Source organism: Seriola lalandi, unplaced genomic scaffold (assembly GCF_002814215.2).
Source record: "Seriola lalandi dorsalis isolate HSWRI2012SDOR001 ecotype SW California unplaced genomic scaffold, Sedor1 jcf7180002054281, whole genome shotgun sequence".
In the NCBI taxonomy this organism is placed as follows: Eukaryota; Metazoa; Chordata; class Actinopteri; order Carangiformes; family Carangidae; genus Seriola; species Seriola lalandi.
Window position 1 is genome coordinate 329,674 of NW_019524834.1, and position 20,963 is coordinate 350,636.

A 20,963-nucleotide genomic window follows, 5' to 3' on the forward strand; every position below is an offset into this window, starting at 1 on the left:
GTTAGTGGTACAAACTTGTCAGCATCAGGATTTAATGCACTTGCTCTTTGAGAATGGTTCCTTTCAAAATAAGAGTTCATGCTGTCTGAAAAATATTATCAAAAATCTAATTTCAATAAAGCAAACAAGTTAATCAAACAAACAAAGTTGCTCATAATTAATCAATTAAATTTACAACTAAAACTAAACTTAACAAAACTATAAGTATAAGTATAAAGTATCTCAAGTTCTATTAGTAAGTTATATGATAAGTTTATGGTGCAACAGTGACTCACTATCACTTCTTGAGGAACAAAGTGGTGTTACAAGATGAGACGGACTGTTCAGGACATCCAGCACCTGTTAAAATATAACATGTCCCCCATGTTCAATCTTGTAACCTTCAACCCTGTGTTAAATCATATTGTGGTCGTATGAGGTCGAGTACAGTAAGGCTGCAACTAACAATTGTTTTCATTGCCAATACATATAAGTTATTAATTATTATTGATAATTGATGATTGTTTTGTACGGAAGCCGAGAACGGCCATGCCCCTTTTTTTTTTCGCACAGTTTTTTCCCTTATTTTGGCACTGTTTTCTCGTTATAACGACTTATTATTTCGTTATCTCGATATAACAAAGATCGTTTTCTCGTGATAACGAATTAATTATTTCGTTATCACGAGATAACAAAGACTGTTTTCTCGAGATAACGAATTAATTATTTCGTTATCTCGATATAACGAAGGTCAGGTGTGATGATTGTGTGCTGGACTGGATCGGACCATCCTCATTTCAGCCCACGAGCTGCCACCGGCTGCTTCCGGTTAAATAAATGTTAACGTTAACGTTACCTTAGCTCAAGCAGCCGGAAAAAAACAGTGCAAAAATAAAAAAGGGGCATGGCCGTTCTCGGCTTTTGTACATTAATACACTTACAAAAATGTGTAATTCTTTATGAAATGTTGTAAACTTTAAAGTAAAGCGTAAAAAAAAAAAAAAGTTGCAACCATTCACCCCACATGAATAGGAGTTTTATTTTTGAAAGAACTGTCAGTTTTGCCCGGAAATTCCGGTCCGTCTTGTTGTGGCGGCAGCACGGCAACTTTTCTGAACACAACAAAATCCCGACAGTTCCGTCATGACACCTGTCACTCACGACGTGAATTTACCGGAGGATTACAGACTCTTTGTTCTGACTGGAAAACCATCGACCCCCCTGTAAAGTCTCGTCTCTCTTACCTGGGCGAAAATGTCTGTCGTAACAGTTCAGCTGGGTCAGTGCGGTAACCAGGTTGGTCAGGAGCTGTTCGGCATCATCTGCAGTGATGCTCAGGAGGGACAGAGGAAAACATACAGCGCAGCCAGCTGTGAGCGCTTCTTCCATCAGACCGCACATGGAGGTAAAGTGCTTGTTCTAGGCTCCATGTATCTGGATTAAAATAAACCAGGTGCTTGTCTATGTACCAAGTGTGGAGACAGTATTCACTTTTATACTTAAGCAAAAGCACCAATGACATACAGTCATTGAGAAGCACCAATACCATCATACCATATGTATATATGTATATATATATGTACCTACAGTTAAGATCAAAATTACTCATACCCATTCATAACAATTTCCAATTTCCATCACCAGATTTTGTGGCTAGGGCGGTGCTGATAGATATGGAGCCTAAAGTGATAAACCACAGTATGACCAAGGCTGCAACTTCTGGCAGGTGGAGGTATGGAGACACTTCACACTTCAGCCAGAAGCAGGGCTCTGGGAATAACTGGGCCAATGGGTAAGGAGAGCTGTTATGATTTCATCCATAGCTTTTTTGGAATTTCTTATCTATCTATCTATCTATCTATCTATCTATCTATCTATCTATCTATCTATCTATCTATCTATCTATCTATCGCCTATACTTGTGAATTAAGTATTATTCATTATGGATTATTATGTGGATAATTTCCTCAATTAATCAGTTTATAATTTTGACTAATAAATTACAAATTTGTAAAAAATAAATAAATGTCTATTATATTCTGTCAAGGCATCAAATCCTCTCCTATGAAAAGCTTGAACAAAGAAGTTTTTGCTTGAAAACTTACTGAATTAATTGACTGACTATCACAACAGCTGCCAGTTATTTTTTTGAGTTGCTCATTAATTGTTTCAGCTCTAACTTCAGGCATCAAAGCTCAGCACTGAACTTAGAAATCGTAGTTTTACAATAAAAGGGTAGTAAGTGGACCTTGACTTGGGATTGATTTGTAAAACTATTATTTCCAAGAACAAGATTGAACTTTTATGTATAAATAATGAAAAACATCATCCTTTGTTTAGAAATAAATGGAAGTGCATGGGGAATTAGCTGATAACGTGCTTCTTGTCTCACTCAGGTATTGTGTCCACGGTCCTCGCCACAGGGAGGTGGTGGAGGAGCTGGTGAGGCGAGAGGTGGAGCGCTGTGACAGATTGGCTGGCCTCATGGCTGTGATGAGCGTGGCAGGGGGAACGGGGTCTGGGGTTGGTACCTACGTTACTCAATGTCTCCGAGACATCTACCCAAAGTCCTTCATCCTCAACCACCTCACTTGGCCGTACGGGACTGGGGAGGTAATAGAGACTGCAGCCGGATGCAAGCAGAAATTGACAGTTATAAAAAAGACTGTGCTGTTAAAGTCTTTTTTTCTTGACCTGTGCTTTCAGGTGATTGTCCAGAACTACAACTCAGTGCTGACGCTGGCTCATCTCTATCAGCTGTCAGACGCCATCCTGGTGCACGAGAACGACACGGTGCACAGGATCTGCAGTCAGCTGCTCAACATCAAACACATCTCCTTTAGTGACGTCAACAGGGTTATCGCTCACCAGCTGGGCAGTGTGCTGCAGCCCACACTCACCGCTGACTCCCATGGAGCCTACAGCAGAAATCCTCTGGGTGAGAGAGGCCAGAATGCACATACACACACGAAAACACACACACACACACACACACACACAGCAGGTTTCCCGCAGGGCCTGGATTTCCTGGAATATGAGTGGTTTAGGAGGGGTATAGTTTACACAGGGAAAGTCTCAGAATACGCATTTCCTACCTTTCTTCACACACTAAAACACTAGATGATTCAGCTGTAGTGGAAACAGATGGTTACACTCATTAGAAAAACTAAACTTTGTAGAGGTCAAATATGACGTGAGCAAACACTCACTGACACCATTGTAATCATTGTAATATACTGACAAGTTTATTTTTCAACTGTAAAATGTCCAGCTTGATACATATCAGTCACAATTCTTAAAAAATAAAAATAAATTGATGGGATACTTAACATAAATGCTTGGTTATGTTAAGTGTTTATATAAAAAATAATGCCAACACATCATCATCAGATTTTTAAAACTTTCAAATATTGATAGTGACCTAAAAAGCAGCCAGGCCATAAATGAAAGTTTCTCAAAATTAATACAATTATGTTAAAACCAGTGTTTCTTTTGAAAATCACTTACTAAAATATTGTTGACAAGTTCACACCCTTCCCTTAGTTAGCCGCAAGGAAAAATGTAACTCAAGGCAATCATTTTGGCATTAAATCTTTCTGCCAGCATCCTCAGGTCAAACACTCACATAACACATCTTCGCATTGCCTGTACTCTGTGTCTTAACTCATATATTGCCTTTATTCTTTAATGTTTCTGTCTCTCAGGTGAGTTGGTGAGCACCCTTGCATGCCATCCTGAGTACAAGCTGCTCAATGTGTGTACTATCCCTCAGATGCCTAGTTCCTCCATAGCCTACAGCACGTTCAGCTGGCCAGGGCTGCTCAAACACCTGCGACAGATGCTCATCTCCAACAGCAAGATGGAGGAAGGCAAGTTTTGTCCAACTCTAATTTATGCCTTCAGTTTCAGTTTAGAGATAATAGATACTAATATGATTAAAGTTATTACTTGGCTTGGAAGTGGATTGGATTTTTCCTCACCTGTCAACCTACATTTGAGGGTCTTTCTCGTTTGTCCTTTGTCAGGTATAGACTGGCAGGTGCGTCCGCCTGCAGGATCTGAGCAGACCAGGAGTCTCACAGGAGCCAGCTTCAACACCTCTCTGGCCAACCTGCTCATACTGAGGGGGAAAGACGTATACAGCGCAGAGACTGGTCAGAAAACTGGTTGAAATGTGTAGATTTTATTAAACTGGGTGAAATAATATGAAATTCCTTAATGATTTCACTTGAAAAAAATCCACGACAGTCATGAAGGAGATGAAAATGCTTTCAAGTTTTTAATATTTTAATTCTTCAGGATGTCACTCATGTATTAATCCACAGATGGCTTTGAGGACCCAGCCCTGTATTCCTCCTGGCTCTCATCAAAAGAAGCTTTCAACCTGTGGAAATCCCCAGTGCCTTTTAATAAGTATGAAAAATCTGCTACGCTGGTCAGTAACAGTCAGGCTCTGCTCAGACCTCTGGATAACATGGTGGGAAAAGCCTGGAACATGTTTGCCTCCAGGTGAGTCAGAAAAAAATGCTTAAATATCACTTTCAGGAAAATGTGGCGTGTGTTGCTATCTAAGTATGAAAATTATTCAAGGGAATATTTATATGGAGGGAGTGTACCTGGTAACCAGTTTTGAGTTGTTTTGTTTCTGGATTTAATGTATTTTATTAATTCTCCTTTCCTGTTTTGTTTATCTGTGTTACAGGGCCTACATCCATCAGTACATTAAGTTTGGGATCTCGGAGGAGGACTTTCTAGACAGCTTTACATCTCTGGAGCAGGTCGTCGCCAGCTACAGTCAACTCTGCTAGCAAAGGGAAAGACTAACAAGCACCGCCTTTTCTTTGGACTGTATGTAGAAAAGAGAATATCATTAAGTGGGACACTGTTGATGCTTTTTCTTTTTTTAGAAAAAAAACATGTAAATAAAACAAATTGTTTGCTTTAACAGAATGATTTCTTCACTGAAAGCTAAGTAAATTCCTTTACTTTGTCTGACATCTGCAGTGGCGGCAAGGACTGAGGTAATTTATTTACCCTAAAGGTGCATTAACTGCCTCTTCAAGAGAAAATTAATTATTAAATTATATTACATTAATATATATATATATTTTTTAGTCAGCTCCTGTTTCCAAGGTCAAGAATTAATCTTTACTGACTGAATCTTGAAGCAGACGTAGACAAGAACGGAGGAAGATGAAGTATTCGTAAGTGAATGTACTAATAGCACAATGTCAAAATACTGTTCCAATAAAATTCCTGCAAAACTTTAAAGTAAAATCAATATTAAGAATAATAAAACACTCACTATACCAAGAGGCATATCTCAGTTTTGAATCATGAACCCCCTGAAGTCCTGATTAATTCTTTTTCTCCTTTGATCTTATGGTACACAGAGGATAATCATTTTCAGTGTAGTAAGATTAAAATATATTCAATACTGCAAGGTCTCAACTTGAAATTTATTTTTCTTTTTAGTGAATGATGGACTTGGAAGTAAATCCAAGTTGGGCTTTGCACAACTCCAACCTGAGCAGGTCTAATCACCCATAGACCTAGAAGTAACTGGAAATGCCTGTGAGGGTGTGCAAGGCTTTTTAATGTATGAAATGTATAGTTCATCATAATAGTTTGATCTTATATTGTGTATGTCAATTAAAAGTAACTACAGCAATTACATAAGTGTAGTGGAGTAAAAAGTACAATATTGCCTATAATCTGTAATTCTATGACAGCTGAGTGTCTCCACGTGCTGAGGAAGATCATATTTTGTGATTGAATGCTCTGGAACAACTACTAACGGGACCTTGTGATCAACTGGAACCGTTATAGTTTGAAAATGTGAAAGTGCGTTAAACAGGAATAGCAGCACCGCACAAAGAAAAATGACAGAGGCATAGGTTAACATATGTTTCATCATTTTATTGTTCATTAACCATACATAAAAGTATTTCCAGGGCTGGGATGACTGAATCAGTGCCGCGAAAGAAAAGACAGATGGTTGTATCCAGAGATGGGCCAGACTTGGTACACAACATGAACAGAGCAGCATAAGTGAAATGCTGAAGGCCAACAACTTCAGCCAGCCTACAGACCGTTGTTGCCATGTTAATTTAACAGCCAACACCAGTCTGATAAGCTAGCTGATGAGGTGGGAACAGTGCACACTACTGAGACTACAGAAGGAGATCCACAAGCTGGAGTTGTCCCAGAATCTATGTATGTTTCAGGCAGGACTTCTCCCCAACATTGAGAGGATTTTGGAGTCAACACAGTAGCCAAAAAGAAAAGTCTAAACCAGCAGCAGAGTACAACTGATGAACATTCAGATGCAAACAACAAAAGGCAAATTTAGCTGTCAATATTAATGTAATTCTTCATTCAGGAATTACTTAAAAAATAATAAAATGAAAAATTAAAGAGCAGAGCTGTTCACTTACCTTTAAGACGGCCATGTCTAAGAGAAAATTATACATTAGCTTTGTCATAATGGTTAAAAAAAAAAAAAAAAAAAAACATACAACAGTTGTTGGACATTACAACAATCACAAGAGCGTTTCAGGATGGACGTTTAAAAGTTATTCTTGTCCTACAAGAGAGTACAAAGAACGACAGACTCAGACTTGGAAACCAGTGCCATGATTTACATGTTTTATATATGATCTGATCCAAGGTTCAACCTAAATGTACAGAATAGAAATGGGACTAGTTAGCTGGGAGTACAATGTCACTTTACAAATGATATCACCTTTTGTGTTTTGGTTCATGTCCACACAGACCATTAGAATAGAAATACATCTGCGCATACTGTCAAAAAAGATATTAAGATATTTACACAATGTGCAAACCATCAATACCACTCTGTCTTAAGTTGATATTGCTTTTTTTCCACCATTTTAAAATGAGGATTCCAGAAACAAAAGGAGACAAATTGGTCTTACTGTTTAACAGGACAAATACATGAGGAAAAATTAAACCCTGAAAAGAAAAGACCATCCATCGCAGTTATCTTGGCAGCACACTGTACAAACAAATCAAGATCCATCCATACAATTGTTACAAAATTAAATAAAAATCAAGTCTATAAGTCAAGAACTATATTCAAGGGAAGTTGGACCTTCCCGTCTTGCATAAGGCGTAGCATCTGATGGGCACTGCCCGTACACAGCAGTCACCACCAAACCGCTGCTTTACTTCTGAGGTCAATGAATGGATTAATTTAACGTAAGTAGCTTGTTAAGATCAACAGTAGAACCAATCGCACTACACACACCTAGAGAGTGAGATGAAAGGAAGAACTACAAAACCTGAAGACGGACGAACAGTTAACAGTAACATACATCCTCAAAAGCACACACGCCAACAAATAGTGCCTGGTTGTTTTTTGTTTTTTTTTGTTTTGTTTTTTCTGAGCATTCAACCTCTTTGAGAATGGATGAGGGTGAGGTTTGTTGTTAAGTTGTGAGTGGCTGGGGCTGAGTGCAGGGCTCTCAGCAGCAGCAGAAACACAGTCACTTGGATGTTTGTACTGCTTTTGTCTAGTCATCACTTGGTTTTCTCCTCAGAGTGCCTCTGCTGTTGCAGCCGCTTGGCGTAGCTCTGAGCCATGGAGTTGACTATGGAGATGACGAAGTAGCAGACCATGACCAGCACCACCTTCTCAAACACCCATGACAGCCAGTTCTCATCCTGAAGAAAATTACGGTGAATATGCTATTAATTACCATATTAAAGCACCATGGAATCTTACAGTTTAGGAGCACACAAATCCAGGTATGACCATAAACAATGTGAATACTGGTGAGGTTATTCCAGCCTTCATGACAGTAGCACATGGCTGGAAGAAAAATGGCATTTGAATATACATTTTTAGGGTTTGGGATATTTAATCCACATTCTGGCATTCTTTCAGCAGCCAAATACTAAAGTAAGGACTAGACATTTGTTGTTTGATAAATAACAAGATACTTTAGCCCACAAAATCAAAAAAAAAAAAAAGGGTTGTCATAACATACTTTACTCAGCAGAGAGCACTGACAAGTTTATTTTTCAAAGGTAAAATGTCTGTTGATGTTATACATTTATGTAAAAAATGAATATTGGTCAATATATCTTTATCTGACTTTATTAACTTTCAGATATCAGTATCAGCCTCAAAAACCAAGCATCAGTTGGGCTATACTTAATTAAAAAAAAACTCTCCAAAGTCAGGTACTGTTGATAGCTTATGGCCCTTGATCTTTGCAGTATATGATTTAAAAGGTCACATACATGTTGCTGTTTTCTCTTGGTAAATAAATACAATACTAAAGTTGACATTTTACAGATTACCTAGAAGTAGTACATGGTAAAATAATGTATTCCTCTTACCGCTGGTGCACTTCCTCCAGCATGGTGCAGTTTGTTCCTCTGGGCTTCCAGGTACTGACTGAAGGGCTTCTGGATTGATGGTCCTACTTTGGGCACAGACCTGGCATCGCATCCCCGCATATATCCACACAGAATGGCAAAGAGAAGAGACAAAAGAGAGAGGGAAGAAGAACAGTAAGTCACTTACCCTTTAAGCACCCTTCCTTTGAAATGGAGCCCAAAACTGAAGCCTCAGCCTTAGAGTAATTATTCCCTATAACAGCCTCAAAGAGCAGTTCATGAAGTCCTCTCTGTCCCTGAACACAGTCTTCATTGATCCACCAGTCAACCTGCATGCTGCTGAAGGCCCCATCCAACATGTGGGCCCTACGTTTGAGCTGGTGCCTCTTCTACTTGTTCCTGTGAGCAGGAGCAGGCAGCAGAGAGGAATGAAGCAGAAACTCCTCAACCCTCCTTTTATACTGCTTAGCTCTCTATAGGCGCTTGTGTCAGCCCCTTCAATCAGGAAGTGAGTCGACATGATGTCATCACCTTTACCACCATTGCTGCCTTCTGGGTAGAAAGACATCTAATCAGGGCGTGGTTGTGTCCTTATTAGGCAGTGTGGAATAGCTCACCGGGGGGCCAATCATAATGGATACTATTGATCAATTAATGTCATATTGTGGCACTGATTTTGTAGTTTTACCACTTGGTCAGCAGCAGAACAGTTTAAAAAGAATCTCTACATGACATCAAAACTTATCATTACCATGAGAAGAAAAATATACTGCAGACACTCACAACCTTCCCCCTGCAGAAATTAAATTCTGTCCCCATTTAGGACATAAACATGTTGTCTAGACTTCACTAGACTAAGCAAAAAAAATGAAGAGACAATTTACTAAACAAACACCAAAAGGGGACTGGGTAATTGCTGATTTTAAATAAACCTAACTAGTTTTGCCTGACTCATTCTTGTTATCTCTCCCACTTTACATGCAAACACACGAGTACACATACACACACACACACACAGCAACTGCTAAAAAAAACATCCTGTATCAGCAATGAAGCATCATATGCACACATCATAGCGAGTCACCAAGGTCCATCTGAAATTCATGGGAAAGAACCTTGAATTTTATTTCAAATCAAAGGGAAACCTATTCAGATCTAAATATGGTCAAAGCTACAAGCTGTTAATGGCCAATAGATAAATAAAAACTAAGCAGCTCCTATGAAAAACTAGAATCTGATTCATGAAATTATGAAGTCTGACTAACTCTTTAATTGCTTTCTTAACATTTTGCCTGGTGATAAATAATTACTAGTTAGTATGATTTTTTTTTTAACAATGAATAGCAAATTTTAACATCTATAATCTTAAATTAAAACCAACATTGAAGTATTACCTCCAATTCCTGTAAATATCAAAAGCTAATTCTGACATCTGTTAATCAGTCACAGAAAGCCTTTTTATGTCTATGATTGTGTTTCCCACCTCACTTGGGAAATTCTCTCAGTCAAAGCTGAACTTGGTGAGTCAGATCTACATGTTCAGATGGGACCTCACACGCCTGACCACCAGTGCTGCAGAGATGGATTGCATTATAGTACCTTTGTGTGGAAAAATGCAAAATGCATGCACGCACACCCCCACATTTGTTCATACAGGATATCCAATCAGTGGCCAGATGAATGTGAAAATGTTTACAAATGCACTGCCAACCACAAAACCAGGGAAAAGACAATGACTTCATAGAGTACCCGATTAATTCAGTCTCTCACACACACACACACACACACACACACACACACACACACACACACACACACACACACACATATCGAGACAACCACTTACCCAATGAGTGACACCATTTGCTCCACTATGTGCTTGCTGAAGGTAATGATAACAAATAGTTTCTGTGGGAAAACAAGAAAGCGATTAAGAACCTTTAAAAACTACTACTTTCAGATCATATGCAGGGGTGTTAAAAAAACAAACCAAAAAAAAAAAAAAAAAAAAAAAAAAAAAAAAAAAAAAAAAAAAATGCACACACACACACAAAAAAGGACATCTGGACAAAGGTTTTAAAAGGAGTGAGGAACAAAAGAAATAAAAGAACATAGTGTCTTTAAGACATTACAGACAGATTAATATATAGACATATTTTGATTCTTAATTTTAGCGGCACAGCTGTGGGAAATTGAGGCCACATCTGCCACTGTCCACAGACACACTAATTACAAAAGTCAAACCTGGCAGGAAACTAAATTTGGGTCTGTGAGGGGCTTTGTGTGGTTTGCAAAGTGCCAAAGCGGGGGGCAAAACCACAATATTCTTCTCCAGTCCTGAAACTGATCAACTTTAAAACAGCATGACACATGGCCCCCTGGACAAAATCAGACAGGATATGACACGTGATGTCCAAGGGGTTCAAGGTACAAAAGAGAAAAGGGGGAAAAAAAAGAGCAAAGGCCCCCCTCCCCTCCTCTTTTCATCTGCTCACTTTCCTTCTCTCAGGAATACCTTCTCATGTCCACTCTACATCCTCCATGACCCCTGCTGCCTGACAGGCCTCTTTATCTGAAAGGTCTCAGGGTGAAATCACTGGCTGGTACCACCGAGAAACGGACGGGTTTAGTTTGTGAAAGACTCTAAGCGACTCACCCACAGACAGAGACAGCCTCTCTCAGGCTAGGCTTATATTAGTCACGGGTGTAGCAGACTCAACAACATTAAAAAGTTTTTTTGGATGCAGTAGATTTAACAAAAATCCAGACTCTTGTTAAAGACTTCTTAAAAGCTTCCCTCCTTTCATCTGAACCCTGTTTATATGGTCTGGATGCATCCCGAAACTCAAACCAGAATAAGGAATCCCCAAAGGAACAGACTACTGTCAGAAAGGGTTAACTATAAATGCACAATTAAGAATTTCTCACAGTCTAACTCGTGATCTAAGCCCTACTTTTCAACTCTCCCACACATTTTGAGGTTGTGGGGACTGTTTAAAGTGAGTCACTCAGCTTTTTTTCCCCTGAAAGTGGATTTTTTGATATGCATTATTACATTGTGGACAAAGAATCGAAATATTAAAAGCCAAGATATTGTAAGTATGCGTCCTGTGCCTTTATGGGTAATGTTAAAAATGAAAAAAACAAAAAACAAAAACCCACATGGTACAATTTGTTGTGGTCTTTTGCTAGTTTCTAACCACTTCTGATAAACCCTTTAGTCGAGCTGCCGACCTGTATATGCATCTTGATGATGGCTTTCCCAATTAGAGTTGCACCAAAGAAGGTCCAGAAGGGAACCAGGAAGTGGCCGCAGGTTATTCCAGCCAGGTCGAAGAGGGGATTAGGGATCTGAAACAGCACATCAGACAGTTTTACTGATTCATAGTCTTGACACAAACATATAGATTATTACAGATATTACAGATAGATAACTTTACTACAATGTGAATTTAAAATCATGCGTAACAAATGCAAAGTGAAGTGTAAAGTGAGAAATATAAAATGAAACACTAGTTTTGATTATACATGTTTTAAACAAAACTCTGCAAATTTGAACTTACTGAGGCACAAGCCAAGATCCCAAAGAATCCCACTTTCTGCACCATATGCTGGACTCCCAGTTTTGCTCTTGTGACAAAATCCTGCAAAAAAAAAAAAAAAAAAGTTTAAACAATTTTAAACACAATATTGCTGCCAGATATTACTGGGTATTTAAAATTTTACATAGTATATGTTGTGTAACTTAAATGACACATGGATTTCAAAATCTCTTACATTCCCCTGCATTACTAATTTTACATATCTCCATCTCACATAATCACCCATTTCCTTTTTTTCTTTCTTAAGATAGCCATGCAGTGCTGGCTTTTAACCAAACAGTGGTGTTGTCTGCAGTGTTATCACGCAGAGCAAGAGCCTTGGTGAGAGCACTCTACACTTCTGAGCTCAAACATTTTTTTTGGTTTGGTAACATTACAACGAAAAACTGTGTGGTACAAAAATGCAGAGGACCTTTTGATCCCATTTTCAACCCTATGTGGGTGAATGTCTGTGGTTACAGTGAAAGATCAGAGCCGATGCAGGGGGGAAATTAAGAGGCAGTTTCAAAAACTGGCATGTCATCAATTTCAACTTTGGAAGCAATTTAAAATTTCACTTTACTCTTAATCTTTTTTCTTTTCTCTTAATCTAATTTTTTCATGTTTTTCTATGTGCTTCATCTCTTGCTTAAATTCCCCCTAATGCTTTACTATATATAAAATACCAAAACATTTCTCTAAGTGATGTTCTTCTTTTTTTTTTTTTTTTTTTTTTTTTTTTTTTTTTTTTTTTTTTTAAAACATGTTTTGTGTGAATTGATTGGGTCTTAACAAAAGTGCTTCTCACTTGTCTGGTTGGCTTATACATCTCTGACAAACACACATGTGGTTTCATTTCCATGATGACAGACGTGATGTGAGGTTGATCTCCTCAACCTTTTCAGCTGAGAACCAGTGAGCTGAGAACATGTGATGGAAACAATGCACACAACTTCTCTGATTTCTGCTCTTCTGACTCAGCATCTGATCTCAGCAGTCTCCAGTCATGTGAGCTCGGTTCCTGACTGAACTGTCTGTCATTCAAATTAGAGGCTGGTGAAAACAGAGAAGGAGGGAGGGAAGCAGAAGGAGCGAAGCCTGAGGGATGATTAAAGGGGGAGCAGTGCTCAGGGTGACTCACCCACGAATAGACAAATTTACTGGAAACGTAAAGAGGGAGGTGCTTCAATGAAGTCACATGGCACTTTAGGACCAATCACTTGCTAGTGACTCCAAGTTGTACATTATGAAGACTTAGTCAAATCAGATAAAACCAGATAAAACCATATAATACAAGATAGGGATAGATACTTCAATATTAGGCGTAGCTGCTCTGTGCTTTCAGGAGGTTGAGTCTGGGCCACTTAACAATAAATATGAAATTTTGAGGAACTTTTTTGTATCTATTTGCTTCTTGTGCTTGTGGTCTTTGGAATTTTTTTCAATTAAATTAAGTGGAAAATGATACACCTTAAATCATAGTGTCACCTTTTCCAACTTAAAACCAAACAAAGCACATCTGAGGTGGGTAATGCTTCTTAAATTTTTATACAAAATATTCTTTGTATTTATGTGCCTAAGTAAATGACCTGCTAAAATAAAAAAATAAAAAAAGACTTAATATAGGAAATGACCAATGCAATCCATCTCATTAGAGATATGTATGTGTGCAACTCTGACCTGAGCCCCCTCAGCCTGCTCGAGCATCTCCTCAAACTCCTCGTAGTCTTCGTCATCTGGATCAGCTCCTGACTGACGAGCTGCTCTGGCCATGAAGTATGGAGGCAGCTCTCCAATGGCAGTACCTGCACCCTAGACATACACAACTTAAAATGTTACATGTCAGCATTTGCTTCATAATTTCCCACATTCACACACAGGCAATGATCCATGCCACCAACAACTTTTTGGATTTGATACATCCAACTTTTTGTCTGTCAAATAATGCAATACAAGGGCTGTGTATAAACCAAGAACAACTTTAAAAGTGTCTTGAAAAAACTGTGTTGAAATGGTAAATTGGAGTCCAAATTCTTCAACAAGTTTCCAGCTGTCACAATGCCACCTACTGCTGGCACTGCCAAACATTCTTGCCATTTTTTTTTTACAGATCACTTTATTGTTTCTTTATTCAAACTAGTACTCACCCACATGCAGGCCTCCAGGCGGACCTTTGACATGATTGAGAAGAGGGAGATGCTTCCCTCCACCACTCCACCTTGGGGACAGACAATCTGGTCTGGGTATGGAGGCTCTGGGAAGTCTGTGGAGCCACACTCATATGCAGCCAGGGTTACTGATGCTATGTGAGGACCCTAATACAGAGACAGGAAAGATGGATAGGATGCTTTCATGAACTGAAAACCACTGGGACACATACAGGCACAGAAACACTTGGACATGCGCCTTCATATGGTTGTAAATGTGGCAAATACTGTAGTTTGGTGGAACTAAAGCAGCGGGAAACACTGTAGTGGTACATTACAATTATGATTCTTAGTTTTATATTTCTACATGTTGAATATTCTCAGCAACAGAAGGCACTTAAATGGAGTACAGTTTAAATATTGCTTGTTAAATTGAATCTGCTGTTTCATGTGTGTGCTAACAGAAGCTTCTGTCCACAGGTAAAGACACACAGTCAGCTGAGTCACACAGTCTCACTAACAGGTAGGCATATCATCATTTATCATTGAGAAGACGTCTGGTTAGGCTGAGCCACCTGGCCTAAATAACAGTTGGCCCACCTGTAACTACAACACAGCTATTGCATTATGTCTCCGTAAGGTGATACAGACAAAACTGACAGTAGATGGACAGCACACAATTAGTGTGTGTTGACTGAAAATGCTCCCCCACAGAAACTCTCCACCCTACCCTGAGTATGAGCACACAGGAGGCCTCTTTAGTTTACAAAACAAAGCCTCTTTCAAACCAAGCAGGACTTAACTTAATCGCATTTATTCATGCCACAACAAGTTAGTGTTAACAAGAAAAAAAAACTGCACAGTGAGTCAGAGTTTGTAACCAAATTCTGATACACTCATCTGACAGGTGACGCAGTGGCCCCTAGGGAGATACTCTTTGTTCACTCAAACCAGCAGAGGAGAACTCTTCACGCACCATGAATTAACCACAGTGGATTTCATCAGATACCCATCAAATGTACCTTTTCAATGATTTAAGAACAAGACTGCTTGAGGAAAAAGCACTGCCAGAGTACCTGTAAAGCAAGTGGGTGGTCTGAAATGCTGAGGTTATTGGGAAGGTGACACAACAAGAAGGGCCATTGGGTGATCTATTTCCTTAGTAGCATGATTGAGCTCTAGACAATCTGTGTGGGTGGTGCAGGAGGGAAGTTCTTGGGTGTGCAATCCAACAATTAGTTTACAAAATACCTCTTGTTGGTTGAGGTTAAACTTTTGACTTAATAGTGACATGAAGTTACCAACACCCTCTAGGAATCATACAAAATTCATGGCAAACTGGCCAGTCGTGCTCCTGATGGATGAACAAAGAGGTGTACTGACAAACCCATGGATCAATATGCTCATCTGTAGCTCCCATCATTCAAGGGGGAAAACAAATATTCTTTTAAATAGTTGGTGATCTGGTAAAATACATAAATCTAAAATTCAAAGTAACAATATATGAGCATGTTTACTTTAACCACAATATTATGACTATAGTCCAGCACTTAGAGGCACAGCACTGACCTCCAAAACATCATGATGATTCATAAGATCATCCTGGTCATTGAATCCCCTTTTCAATGAGGACCATGATCTCATCCTCTCTGTGGGGCTAACTATTAATGCTTCAGGCTTGAGGTAAATTCATAATGTAACTCTGTTGGATTTACATGTGTTTTTTTCCTTCAACATTAACACAGGGAATTTCCTATGTATTGCTGACATCAACACTGAGTAGTGCTGTTGCACTGTAAACATGAACTAAGTTCTGGCGAACAGGAAATAGTCTTCTTATGAGCAGAGGGTTTACGTCATCAATGTAAAAGGCGGTTTTTACTTTTCTGTGGGAAAGTTGGAGATAGTCACAGGAATTCTGCGATGCTTTGCGTGGTGTTCTGGATGCAACTGATAGGGAGAGTCACACAAAGGGGACACTGGCAGCTTGACAGACTGTGTCACTCCATGTATCAACTTTTGTATGGACAACGCCAAATAGGGATGCTGCTTCCGAAACACCACACCCGGAAATAAATATCCAACTATGGGGTCTTCTGGATAAGAAAATTGCCTTTATGACATGGGATAGGGAGTAAGGAGAGTATTTAAAATAGAAACTAGAGGAAAGCAGAGGCACTAAAAAGAGGATTTTGGACTACAAACTACAGGAGAAGGGGATAGAAGGTGCCTGGATCGGTGCGAGAGAGATTGCTGGTTTTGGGCTGACGGCCGGAGATGCAACAGAGGAGAACTGGAAAAAGACAAGTCACCTGAACCAGATTCTCAACAGGTTTGCCTCAGAGTCCTTTTCAAAACCAATGCCCCACAGCTACAACCTCTTAAACATGCTGCTGACACTGATCGCATCTTGGTTCATTTAAAAGTGTTAAGTCTATGGCTATTCAAAGAACCACATTCAAGCTGTTAGGGCCAAAAGAACCCTCCTACGTCCCCTGGCAAAAATATGAGTATGATTTTTCCAAATTTCAAAAGAAATAGGATAGGATGAATAAAACAAGTTCATAAAATGAACCTCCATTGGGCATTAAATGCTTATGGGATGCAAAGGGAAGCTGTTTAAAAAAAAAAGAAAGAAAAAAAAAGGTGTCTTCACTGGAAGACACAGTAAAAGCTGGTAATAGTTAAAAATAAATCAGAAAAATTGTTTTAACTGATGCCAGGCTGTGGGAGATGACGATGCCTACTCTCACCGAGAGGGGAGAGGGAATGAGGTCACTCCATCCAGTGTCACGATACCAAAGACACATAAGTGTGCACACAAGTACACACACAGGCACACACAATATATGGTATTAGCCACCCCAAACATTTCATTATTGTTGAAAACAATATATAAAGAGGCACAAAAGTACTAGAAATCTACTCGGGCAAACAAATGGTGAGCTGTAAAGCACTAATGGAAGGAGTACACACCAACTCAGAAAAACAGGAAGGTCACAGTTACATCTTTTCCCATTATTACATTATAATGGAAATAGCTGACTCAGCCGGCCCACATCTGTGCAAGTTCTACAGAACAGAAGCCACATCATCAGCCTAAAGCCGACTATGCTGGAAGAATTTCTTCCTCCCTTTCATTCTTCTTTTTACCACAACCAACACAAATGACAGATATTTTGGTGACTCAATCATACAGTCATTCTGTGATTTACTGTCAGGGAAAAATGACACTTAGCTCTTGGTAAGCCTTGGACAGACATGTGACAAAATAGAATGAGTCTGAAGACGTACAACACAATGATTTTGGAATATGACGCCATCCTCTGGTAAAAACTGGAATAGACATTGATGAACTTTGCAGACATGTTTTAAACAAAAGCAAGAGTTTAAAGTTGTTTGGTATATCTAACAAAATAGCCTGTGGTGTAATTTACATCTGATATAAACCCCCTGCATATTGTAGATACACAGAAGATATCGTGTAGCTGATCAGACCATGATGGTAACCAGTTTCTCTTTACAACCATTATCAGTTTGCCGTCTTCTAACTGTCAAAATATGGGCAACATATGTGCCAGGTGAGTCAGATGATTAGATGTGAATGCGGTTAAGTTCAATGGACATGTACTTATTGCGTCTGTTTTGCATAGCTCCACTACTTTGTGTGCACTTAAGAGAGTGGAAAGCCAGAATTATTTTATCATTGACAGACATTTCCTGCTACTTTTTAATGCTATTGCAATTGCTTGCCATTAATCTAAATTACATAACATTTCAAGATCCCAAACTAGGGAGACATTTGCATCATCATATGCTCAGGTTGATTGAAAATGTATTTATAGTAGGTAGGTAGGTAGCGTCACATTTCACCAATGTGTTAGTTTTGCTTTGTCCTCACTTTAGTCTTTTGGCAATGTTGCTCATTAAAATGGAAGATTTCTTCACAGCCACAGCTGCTCAGAGTGAGGTGTCTTTCTCCTGTTTCAGTGTCTTATCATGAACCCTACTGGGACTGCAGCACTTTCTTAATGCAGTGCAACATGACGTTTTCTCTATGTGAGCATTTATTCTTCACATGTAAAAATGTCTCTTCTCTTTGTATTTAAAAGCAATTTATTCTGAATAAAATAAATGTATATATGCAAGTAGGTATGTCTTCTGTACTAACACATGTAAGGAAATTTTGTCTGTACACATTTCCATACTATCAGTGGTTTCTTACCAGATAAAGAAGAAAGGTGTGCAGGCCAGTCCCAAGGCCTACTGAGGACAGGATACCAAGGCCTACCCAGTAGGCACACCATAGGAACTTCTTCTCCAGGTATTGAACATACTACAGCAAAAGAAATAAACAAAACATATCAGAGGGGGAAGAGCACAGATAATGGTTAGTTAACTCTTAGAATTATTTTAAGCTTTTTTTCAAGTAGTGTTAACAGCAGTTTTAGCCATTTAATAATAATAATAATAATAATAATAATGTCTAAAAAAATGGATTGTACTGTTATTTATTACAAATTATGCTAAAGAACTCTTTATGTAATCATTTGATTATGGAAAATGAAAACTTTCAAAAGTGTTTAATTCATATCATCTGGTTTTAGAAAGAAAACCTTCATTTTTTTGTCATCTTTAAAATTGCTATATAATTTTTTTCCCCATGTCATTTCTTACCTTTGATTACATGTAGTAGCTCAACATATCATGACAGTAACCTAGGAAGAAGTTATTCTAAAATGAAACTTAGCTATCCTTTAACTGATCTGTGACAGACCACTGCACAGAGGAATTTGCAAACAGAGCATTCAGCCAATTGGCTGTATGATCAAGGGTTACTTGACAACAGTACAGACCTCATTATCTCCCTGCTTAAGCTTTCTTCTAGTCTAGTCTTCTTAGGTGGATAAAGAGAGACTTATCATTAACCTTTAAACAGGTTGGTGATGAAGCAATGCTGTTGATTATTAACATCACTAAAAACAAATCTCTCTCAAGCCTTACTTGTTGGTGTGCTCCCTCCGTGGAGTACGCGATGGAGAACACAGAACATAACACCAAAAATAAGAACACTATGACTCGTCGCTGCCAAAGCCTGAACAGGAGGGCAAGAAAACAAAAAGTCAATAATGAAACAAGTTTAAAACAAACAATGAAAAAACGTTTTCTTATTTCTGTTAAATTTAATTAGAGGGGCTTGACATTACAAGTGACCTTGTAATTTGAATGCAGTTTCCCCATAAATATAAATGTCATAGATCCTTCTGTAGTGTAAAAATATGCTCACTAAAAGTTGTACAATTCCAGATTCTCAGGGACATTTTTTAAAAATTTGATTCAGTCAGTGCACAGGACAAAAGGTTCCTAACACGTGAGCATACACATCCTGAACAAAGTAGTGCACAAACAAAGGCACACTAGAAAAACCTGTTTAACTTCTTACTTAAACGTCCACTCCTTTAGCTTGATGAGGGTCTCCAGGAGGAAGTAATGTAATGTGATGACAGGCCTCCTCCATAACACCAGAGAGAGACGCTCCTCTTTATCTTTCTGTCTTCTCTCTCTTATTGATGAGTCTGGCGCACAGACAGAAATGCAATCATCCTCACATACTGAAACATTAGCAGCTACATCAATTATAACGTCCTGTTGAATTGGCAATGCTATATACATGACACAAATCACAGCAAGAAGCCTGTTTCTGCTTCTGTTCTTGTTTCCTATAGTCCACGTTGTCTGCACGTTTAACAACTGAAAGTTAGCTAAAATAAATCAGCTTTTTATGTTTTTATGACTTGTTGGAATCATGTGGTGGTAGTTATCATTCGGTGTCATCAGTGATTACACAAACCTAACTTTTCAGAGACACTTCAGAGATGAATGTTAACTTCTGTAGGTTTACCAGAACTAACCTGGAGACTTGCCATTCTGTTTGTCTTTAGGTCCTGCACGTTTCTGAGGCTGTTCACAGCTTGCTCCATTGGCTGCCATGTCAATCACCGTATAGCAGGTCAGGCAGTCTGGGACGAAAGTGTCAGAATGACAAGTTGGTGCCTGTGGTTCAACTGTGCCCTTCTCACAGTTGTTTCACTTCTTACTGACAGATAGAAAACAAGAGAGACTGTAGGACTCAGACCAGTAATGAACTCCTTATCAGCGACTCTTAAGCAACACAATATCTGTATGTTAATGCGAGCATTGCGTCAACACACCAGCTAACTAACATTCAAATTACATTTGTTGATTTCAAGGAGAAAATATTACATATAGCGATAAGGTGAACACACGAAAAATAATTCCGTGCTTCACGACAGTAACGTATACAGTTGACTGAAATAATCGTCGTCGTGTCGGTCAGTCTGTAACAAGAAATGATGCCAAATGCGAGAACATCATCATCCTCCACATGCTAACCGGTTAGCCAACACGCTAATGGCTAAGCTGGGGACGTTGGCAGTCTCTACATCAAAATAATGGATTTAAAATCAATAACGACTCGCCTTACTTTTGGAGAATTATGTATAGCCGTTTCTTGCTGCTGTGCCGTTGTAGTAATGAGAAAACATCCACTATACAACAGGGAAACTAGGCGATGTTTGTTAAAATTAAATGACAGCCGTACCTCTTTCCTGTCCTGTTCACCCGGAAACAAACGATGGACGTGCCAAAGTAAAACTGCGTTGCGATTCAGCTGAGAAATTTCTGCTTAAGTAGGTTTGTTATCAGTTTTGTAAGTAGAAACAATCACTTGTATGAACGTGGACGCGAGACCCCACACAAATATAGCACTTACGTACCTTTAGCTTATAAATAAAAGACTTTTATTGTGAAATTAGTGTGGAGACATATTTCCGTAAGTTCTGGTTTGTGGTCCAATCGGAGTTTGCCA

The 20,963-nt window shown here is 38.9% G+C and overlaps 2 protein-coding genes across 6 annotated transcripts; one reads left to right on the plus strand and one right to left on the minus strand.

Moving 5' to 3' along the window:
• Window positions 1-1,065: 1,065 nt before the first annotated feature.
• tubd1 (tubulin, delta 1) lies at window positions 1,066-5,256 on the plus strand. Of its 2 annotated transcripts, XR_002760747.2 has the most exons (9): window positions 1,066-1,384; window positions 1,624-1,771; window positions 2,376-2,592; window positions 2,686-2,917; window positions 3,684-3,848; window positions 4,005-4,133; window positions 4,305-4,488; window positions 4,682-5,000; window positions 5,095-5,256. XR_002760747.2 is itself a non-coding variant. In XM_023405625.2 (8 exons), the coding sequence occupies exons 1-8, from the start codon at window positions 1,234-1,236 to the stop codon at window positions 4,785-4,787; spliced, it is 1,332 nt and encodes a 443-aa protein (XP_023261393.1). In that variant the 5' UTR covers window positions 1,066-1,233; the 3' UTR covers window positions 4,788-5,072. The 2 variants fall into 2 exon arrangements, 1 of the variants encoding a protein (XP_023261393.1); XM_023405625.2 differs by lacking the exon at window positions 5,095-5,256 and having other exon boundaries at window positions 4,682-5,072.
• Window positions 5,257-5,877: 621 nt separating this feature from the next.
• On the minus strand, window positions 5,878-20,817 carry vmp1 (vacuole membrane protein 1). 4 transcript variants are annotated; one of them, XM_023405641.2, is made up of 12 exons: window positions 20,697-20,817; window positions 19,987-20,094; window positions 19,518-19,650; window positions 19,079-19,169; window positions 18,300-18,410; window positions 14,075-14,242; window positions 13,608-13,739; window positions 11,910-11,990; window positions 11,581-11,697; window positions 10,193-10,254; window positions 8,347-8,446; window positions 5,878-7,665 (listed from the first exon to the last, which is right to left on the minus strand). In XM_023405641.2, exons 2-12 carry the CDS (start codon window positions 20,063-20,065, stop codon window positions 7,522-7,524), a joined length of 1,218 nt encoding a protein of 405 aa, XP_023261409.1. In that variant the 5' UTR covers window positions 20,066-20,094; window positions 20,697-20,817; the 3' UTR covers window positions 5,878-7,521. The 4 variants fall into 4 exon arrangements, with proteins under 4 accessions (XP_023261409.1, XP_023261407.1, XP_023261410.1 ...); XM_023405639.2 differs by having other exon boundaries at window positions 20,580-20,714; XM_023405642.2 differs by having other exon boundaries at window positions 20,575-20,702.
• Between the last annotated feature and the right edge of the window lie 146 nt (window positions 20,818-20,963).